This window comes from Microchirus variegatus, assembly GCF_963457635.1.
Source record: "Microchirus variegatus genome assembly, chromosome: 10".
NCBI lineage: Eukaryota > Metazoa > Chordata > Actinopteri > Pleuronectiformes > Soleidae > Microchirus > Microchirus variegatus.
Window position 1 is genome coordinate 7,002,075 of NC_139811.1, and position 9,104 is coordinate 7,011,178.

At 41.0% G+C, this 9,104-nt stretch overlaps 1 protein-coding gene across 1 annotated transcript in view; it reads right to left on the minus strand.

Annotated features, from left to right (window-relative positions):
* Positions 1-4,435, minus strand: part of plppr2a (phospholipid phosphatase related 2a) — a gene marked incomplete at both ends in the record, with an annotated part of 43,941 nt that extends 39,506 nt beyond the window's left edge. The window contains one exon of the mRNA XM_083896969.1: positions 4,367-4,435. Within this exon, the coding sequence (XP_083753095.1) occupies positions 4,367-4,435 (69 nt within the window). The remainder of the gene's footprint in view (positions 1-4,366) is intronic.
* Positions 4,436-9,104: the final 4,669 nt, after the last annotated feature.

The following is a 9,104-nucleotide window of genomic DNA, read 5'->3' on the forward strand; positions in this document are numbered from 1 at the left end:
GCATGCACACTACATCAAATTTCACACACTTTTGCGTCACTGTGTGCGTGCACATTTCCACCCAAAGACGCTCGTCTAAACGCGAAATAAAAAGTGGGAACCCAACGCCACTTTTGCGTTTGGTTTGTGTTCAGATCGTTGTCGTGTAAAGCTAGCCTAAGACTGACGATTGATCAAAAATATCATTCATAATCGGTTTTAGCACTTGGATGATGATTCAATTCTCAATCCATCATATGACACCAGCGCGGAGGCAGCAGCAGAAGCTTCTTTATGTTAGCTGGATTCAAAGGAGACAGATGCACATGGAGACAAATGGCTGAAAATGTGCTTTTGTACACTGTATATATATATATATATATACACATATAACTGTACTGAAGTTTACTTAAAGGTGCATTATGTAATAAATCTAAAGCAACTGGCCATAAAATCCTCCTAATATGTCACAGAGACTCAGGAATAATGTTCATATAACAAACTGAACTCACCAACAACAACAGTACAGACAAAATATTTGCAGAAAAAAAAATATTTTGCAGACTGCAAATCATGTTTATGTTTTGAAATCATGTTTTGGCATTTGGCGCCACCTACCGCCGTCTACCAATCATTGCAGTCAGTAGAGTCTCAAGCTGCCGAGAAACCAAGGGTTGCCAGTTACGTCAGAAAATGAAACCTAAAAAACCTGTTTTTGGCCACATTCTTACATATGGCACCTTTAATTAGCAAGTGTGCTATGGTTTATTTAACTGAGCAAACGGGCTAAGATGTATGTTTTTGTGTGTTTTTGTGTGCAAACAAGTACCCGACGTCCTTCTTGACTTAGTCCTCCAAAGGTTTGTCTGTTACAAACACAGCGTAAGTGGACAGGACACTTTCTCCAAGATTTAAATCATTGACTTTTAAAGCCTAATGACTGAATAGTTACTAAAAATCCTGTCTCACTTCCCTCCACAAGTAACAGCTGCTGGCCTCGGTGGGCTTTTCCACACACACACACACACATTGACAGAGAGTTAGCCAGGGAATTGCCTGAGACCTGAGGGCTGAGAGCTGATGTGTGGGAGGTGTAATGGTAATAGTGGAGTGGCCTGATGGAGAGCTTTTTTCTGCTGTATTATAACCAAAGGGACCACTGTTTCACAGACAGGTTCACATGTTCATGTCAGGTCTGTGTAAATATTGTATTCTGGTCGTGTCTGGGGACCTCCTCAGGTGAAGTGCAGCTAAAATACACCAATAACCGTCCATTTTCCAGCAGTGGCCAATTATAAAAGAGTTTGTGGACGTCAATAAGATCTCATTCATTAGCAAATACTGTGGGTTCTTCTGCATTGGACAATTTCTGGGTGACTTTTATGATGAAAAAATGACTGCAATGAGTTTTGGAAATACAGTTGTAATATTTCAGGAGCTTTGGGGGTGCAAACAGGAAGCAGAACGGTGATAAAAGTATGTTCCATTTGCAGTGAGCAGTTATGGTTCTCACTGTGGTCAAAACGCTCACTGTATTTCATTTATAATAAAGGAAACAATTGTCTGCACCTGTAAAAAATGACTTTTCTGACATATATTGTACCACTTTTTGTGTCCTACGATATCACAGACTTGAGTATCTACTGATACTGATATTAGTACGACAGTCATTTTAGAAGACCATTTAAAAAGCTGTTAACGACACATTTGTGCTGAGTCATTTCAAAGACACAATTCTCCAACTGTGTGTGTGTGACAAATATTGTTTTCACATAAAAGAATAAACAAACAGCCCAAACATGACTCAGCTAAAATGCTTTTGCTGATTTTCATAGTAAAGTATGCAACCTATCAGAGTTTTGGATTGTATGAGATTTTACATTTTTATCTGTCTCATATCTGATATTCATGTGATTTGGACCAATATCAGACTGATACCTGTTTCCCATCCCTAGTATAGTGTGAGTGAAATTTGATTTAATTCAAGCTTCAGTTTGATATGTATTGTAAAGTACATTTAAAGCTCCAGTGTGTAATTTCTGCTCTATAATTATTGCGTTAAAGGTGCATTATGTAATGAATTTATAAAATAAAGTCACAGAGACTCAGGAATAATGTTCATATAACAAACTGAACTCACCAACAACAACAGTACAGACAAAATATTTGCATTAAAATAAATATTTTGCAGACTGTAAATCATGTTTATGTTTTGAAATCATGTTTTGGCATGTGGCGCCACCTACCACGGTCTACCAATCATCGCAGTCAGTAGAGTCTCAGCTGCCGAGCAACCACAGGTTGCCAGTTACGTCAGAAAACGAAACCTAAAAGACCTCGGTATTTTGAATTTGAATGTAGTAACTGTTTTTGGCCACATTCTTACATATGGCACCTTTAATTTGACTAAAACCAGACTTTTAAAATACATGTGAACATAAGTGGAGTTGAATTACTAGTATATGTACAGTATACACTATAGCTTCAGTAATCCAGATTTAGATTCAAGCTGGCCATAGTTACCACCCTCATCTTAAACACAAAAACAATTGAATAATCCAGTTCTCAGAAGAGTAAAACAGCGGCTAAAGCGTTGCAAAATTGACGTCAGATTAAAGAATTGCATATTTTAAAAGAAGACTTGCAATGGAACTTGACATACTAGCATTCTAGCCACATGCTGAACCAAAAACCAACTCCTATTCACAAGCTGAATGGGGGCGTATCACTTCAACATAGTTCAAATGTAAGGCGTAGGTCGAGCTACAACTGTAGCTCAACTTAACTGTGCGTGGAAAAGTGCTGAGCGCTGTTTCTCGTCTAATTAGATAGAAGCTATAGACGCGCAATCTGATGCTTTCCTCTGCCTCAGTTCCAGTCTGATGAATGCTCTGGAACCTCCCTGCCCTTTGTCTGCCGTCCGACTGCTCCTCACAATGTTGAGCATGCTATTCCACAGAGGTTGAATCTGTGTGTGTGTGTGTGTGTGTGTTTGTCTGCAACTCATTGTCTGTCTGCACCAGACAACGACCTTTGGCTCTCTCTGTTCAACACAGCTCCAACAAAGCCTACAGCAACTCCACTGCAGGATTAAAAAAAAAAAAAAAAACACACTCTGTACGTCCTCTACCATCTTGATGAATCATGCTGTTTGGAAATATGCTGGAACACATTCAACACTCCACAGAACAACCGTCAGACACTTTCACCAAAAGCCTCAGTTGCCCCTAGTGCTGGAGCACGGATGGACGGACGGACGAACGTGTGAAAACCAAGTGGGAATGTTAGCAGAGCTGTCCAAAAACTCCTGCAACGTTCACTGGTGATTGTACAGGAAAGTGCATGGAGCTGAACGTTCATACGGACTCAAATCTCAGAGGCACAAAGGGTTTTTTTCTGTCGTGACATCACCGGCGATCACAGACATGAACCAGACCAGAGTTTCAGACAATAAGCAGCAGGGAAATGATTCTGACATCAATAAACCATTGATTAGTGGTGCACAAATCAACCAGTAGCCACTATAGTCAAAGATATGCAGACCATGGCACCAAACTGAATACACTACCGTTCAAAAGTTTGGGGTCACTTAGAAATGTCATTATTTTAGAAGGAAAAGCACTTGTTTTCAAAGAACATAACATTAAATGAATCAGAAATACACCCTATACATTGGTAATGTGGTAAACGACTATTCTAGCTGCAAAAGTCCTGGATTTTAATGGAATATGTACATGAAAACCCTTGTGCAATGATGTTAGCACAGCTTAAAACAGTTTTGCTGGTTCTTTGACGAAAGGGCAAAATTCTTATTTTGAATAAAAATCAATATTTCTAATCTTCCTCAGTCTAAGTACAGGAGATAAAACACGCGATGTTGACTTCCGCACTCATTGGGAAGTCAAAATGCTGTATCCGAAAACAGCAAGTCTGCGAAAAGTTCTATTCTTGGCTCCACAGTGCAGCACAGAGTTCTACACAAACTTCCAGCCTCAGAGGATTTATCTGTCCAGTGGATACATGTTATATATGACGGCAATGTGACTGCTAGAGCCTGAAAATTATCACTTTTCCAAATGCTAACTGCTGTTAGCTCCCAGTAGCCTCTGTGGCCGATGTCATTTCCTGTCCCTTAAGTTTCCTTTTCCTTTTTTTTTTTAAGGTGGACCTAAAGAAATACTACTAAACCGAGTGTTTTGGCAGGGTGATTGAACTGCTGTGGTGCTTCATCAAAGTATTTTGACCAAAGCATGTTCATTATTCATAAGGACACCAGGGAACTAGGTTAACTACCATTACCCCTTTAACTCTTAACTCTTTAGTCATGTTGATAGAAAGTGTGATATGTATTATAAGAGTTGTATGTCATCGTGGCCATGTGTCTTACCTCCACAAACAGGAAGCAGGGCAGTATGGAGCTGCTGCTCTTCACACCCGGCTTCTCCTCCGCTGCCATCCCTCTGCGAGTTCCTCCGAGCGTCGACAGCGTGTCCAGCTCTCCTTACGTCTCCTTATCCTGTAAAAGAGTGTGAGGTAGAGTCTGGTTTAGAGGAGAGCACTCGTCGATAAGGTCAAGTCCAGAGCGTCGGACTATAAGTGGAATCCAATCAGGACAAATTCATTCTGGATGGATCGTTGTTTATTTATTTATTCATATTCTATATCCGTGTAAGTAATAGAGCTTTTCATTTACTGTTAAAGTCCAGGTGTGGTGCATAGTAATAATAATAATACAACAGCACCCTTATGAGTAACAAAAAACCAAATACATCAATTCTGTTGTTTTTATGGATACACACTGTTGCACTGTACAGACATTATATCCAGGTGTAGCTGATCGTTTAATTCCAACTCCACAATCACTGGTTATGTCTTAAATATATGCATTTACATGACGTTACAGTTGAGATTAACATCACTGCATCATCACATTAAGTGACACAGTTGACTCTTTTGTGTTGGAAACTGCGTAAAAAAGTATAAAGTTGTGAATCGAACTGCTAATATATCTTACATAACGTTTGTTTGTTTGTTAAATAATATAACTAGGGGAAAATATAGTCATTTATATCCACCACAAGGCAAATAGGCTTTCAAACTGCTAGTATGATTATTCAAAAACAAAAACAAAACAAATGCACAACTAATACCAATGAACTTCTTGAAGGGTGGGGCATGACCCAAGTGAGGGTTTTTAACCAACAAAGTGAGGTCATTTTTACGAAGTGAGGACATTTTGGCCGGTCCTCACTTTGTCTTCATTGAAATCACTTCCTTAGGTTGTAAACATGCTATACACTGTTTTTAACACAGGTCCTCAATTTGGTACATTATCCAGCCCTGGTGTTTCACACACTTTTTGCTCAGGTGCTCCACTTGCAGACATTTTATGGTACTGCACCCAGTAGTTCTTCATCGATGTCATTCATGAAGTAGATATTGGTAATTGTGTTGATTTATAAAGTGGAAATGCTGGTTCCCGACTTTGTCAGCACTTTTACCCAGTCCTCAGTGTGCAGCAAGTACAAGAATATGTGTGTGTGTGTATGTGTGATATGGAGGGCGAGCTCTCTTCCTCCCTAATTCTTTTACACTGGTGGAGAGAATAGGCCTGAGGGATGAATAAGGCATGAAGCCAAGCTCTTAGCAGCCCTGCGAACAACACAATGTGCCAACTGATGCTGCTTTTACAGGAGGGTGGGTACAGTGTGTGTATGTGTGTGTCTTCACCAAAATAAAAGTAGTAGCTATCGGGGCTAACACACACATAAGCCTTAGGTAACGGAAACCAACAGTGAGAAAACAGAGAAACTTGTACCCTTGTCTTTTCTCTTGTGGCAGCAGATGGAGAGTTTTGTGTTGCGTTGTCTTAGTGGGAGGCAACACAACGACACAAAGACGACTCTCAGAGTCTGAGAAAGTACATGTATGACTGAGTGAGTGAGTTAGCTGTGTGTGTGTGTGTGTGTGTGTGTGTGTGTGACACACATCTGACAGAAGATGAAAGTGTGTTATGTGGAAGAAACCACTTGGGTGACGGGAAAGAAGAGGCAGAGAGTGAGACTTACAAAAGAATTGGAATTATAAAAGCTTGGAGAACATTTCCCAGGGGGGTGTATGCAGACTTTTTAGTTGTCCCACGCAGACGGAAATGTTGCTCAGTATATGCAGGACATAGACTCTCTTATTGTCATTCTCAGTTTTTTACAGTTCTTGAAATGTTGACAAAGTAGAAATGCACTCCTTGTCGCTGCCTTTCAACAACACACAAACCTGGACACTTGAAATCTTGAAATGGATTTAACCGACAGAGCAAACGTGGAAAGGATTTAATCACAGTTGACGACACAACACGGGGGTTTCTCAATCTCGGCTCAGACACCTGTTTCAGGGATAGTGCAGCAGCCTGATAGCAAGCCATGTGTTTGACTCAGGTGTGTGGCAAGGAAACTCCTCAAATATGTAAGAATAAGCACAATAAATCAAAATAACGCATAATAAAATCTGCAGTGTCATTTATCTTTAAAGAGCTTTACGGTGAATTGTTCACTTTGGGTTTATATTGTCAATTTCACCAGTTGTCAGCATGAAAAAGCTCTAAAAACACACACTTAAATTGCTCTTTCTTAGGCCTGGTTAACACTGTAGCATCAGTGCTATGAACCATAATTTTTTTTTTTTTACATTTTGCACAAAAATTTCTCCCATTTTTCCCCCTGTACAAGGGTTTTTCCCTCACTTGATGTGAGGGTCTAAGGACAGAGTGTGTCAGGGCTATTTGCAACACCCTTCTTTGTAAATTGTGTTGGTCTACATAAATAAAACTGACTTGACTTCACTTGAGTCAACTTCTGGCATCTCGCCTGTTTGTGCGGAGCACGCGGCTCACAGCAAAAAATAGACAGAGAGAAGATTTATTGATAATAATATTGACTTGATTCTCCCAGCGTGATGAAATAAAACCTACACCTCTAGATCTCTCACAGTAGTTTTGCTGTCCAACAGAATCTGGAATCAATATTAGAGTCATTTTTAACTATTTCAGGACCTGTAAAGACTGTAAAATATAGCAGCAGACACACACACACACAGCTGGTGTGAACACACGCGCGAGCAAGATGTAGCACATGCCACACATCCAGTGTGAACCAGGCTGCAAATATCTTCATGTGATGTCAAGGTGTTATTCTATGGTTTCAGACATAATGGGAAAGGGGCAGATATATAAAGTATTGTGTGCATGTGATTTTAAACAAAAAATACAGCATGGATCTACCTGATTAACAAAAGAAAAGCTACCGGAAATTGCAATTTCATGCCTTTGGTAAGAGGTTAAGATCATCCTGAGATGTTCATCTTCACCTAGTTTACACATCAGCCATTAAACAGAGATGTCATAATAATCTCTAGCATGACTTGATACTGAGAAACATGTGTTTGTAGCTTTTAAGATAACAATAAGAAACCAGATTAAGAGAATATTGGAGGTACTGCAACTCAAATTTCTCCAAATTCCAAAAACTAGAAGCACTCTGAGAGCGCAGACCTCCGCCAGGGCAGCTCAGCCCCCCAAGAAATAGTGATAAAAATAGTGATATCGTCTACGGATCACGCCCAAAATTCAATCACTTGTTTCATGTCCCATTGCGGACATTTCCTGAAAAATTTTGCCAAATCCGTCCGCGACTCTTCGTGTTATCTTGCTCATAGACCGGAGGTCAAAAAGATGCCTTCTTGACTGTAACATACAATAATAACCAATAGTTACCCAGAAAGCACTGCTTTATACCAACAAAAGTAACACAACGTGCTCCTCACGAGTCGTGCGGTTGCTGGACAACAATTGATGAGCTTGTGGAAGAAGAGACCGATGTCCAGATGGTTCTGATCTGATTAGAGGGCTCAAAGTGAAAAAAGGGGGCCCTAATCTGATCATTCATCCATCAATCGGGGGGGGGGGGGATCAAACTGACCTGTCAGCAGTGACAGAGATGTTTGAACAGACAGATGTGTGTAGTTGTTGGGGAGGGGGGGGTGGCACAATGACACAACAACACAGACTCAGATCAGAGGAGAATAAAGACGTGAGGAGTGGAATCAAAATGGTGGAGAGGAAGTGGAGCTGCAGAGAGGAAAGTTGAATTAACACAAAGACTCTGACGCACACATGCGGACACACACGTACACTCATTCTTCTACCGGTCCTCACAAGGTCAGTTTTATGGCTGCAGAAAAGCAAAAGTTGACAGAGAACAGCTCATTTCAACCCTCAGCTGCTGCTGCTGATGATGCTGCTGTTGCTGTGAGGAATCCAATCAAAAAGGAGTGAGACCCAAGCGTCCACATGTCCTGTCCCCTGTCTCTGCTGTCAACATCTCTGCCCCAGGACATACACTACACACAAACACACACACACTAATTGAGCCCAGCAGTGTGAATCATGCTTGATTTTTTTCACTCACTCACTCCTGCATATCACATTATCCCTCAACGCATGAATCGACATGGGTGCAGCAGCATCAGCAGCAGCAGAAGCAGCAGCAATGCAGTGTTAAAATGCAAACTGTCAGTAAATCATTCAGTCTCTAACAGTATATACACCACAATCCACACAGAAATACAGCTCCATGCCACAGCCTGGACATCATCCATTCATTCATTCATTCATTCGACTGCAGATGTGGTTTTTCCCACTAAATGAATCCCATTTAGAGGCTGTCACTGTGAGTGTGAGCGTTAAACCCCACAGCACACGTGTGTGTGTGTGTATGCTTGTGTGTGTGTGTGTGTGTAGCATGACCATCTCCATCTACACGCTGCCACCTCTCAAAGTCACTTCACCTGTTTTTTTTACCATATTCATGTGCACGGTCACACTTGTCAATCTCCTCGCACACACACACACAACACAACACAATACACTCACACCTGAGTTGATCCACACACACATACACAACAAACAACAAACACCCCCCACTCCAATCCCTCCCTCCCTCCCTCCCTCCTCCTCCCTACTGTTATTACAACAAAGTAAAAAGGTGGAGAGGAGAAGCATTATAGGATTTACCCAGCGCTGGATCATTCTAGTTTGGGGAATACCAGACAGAGACTATACCCCCCCACAC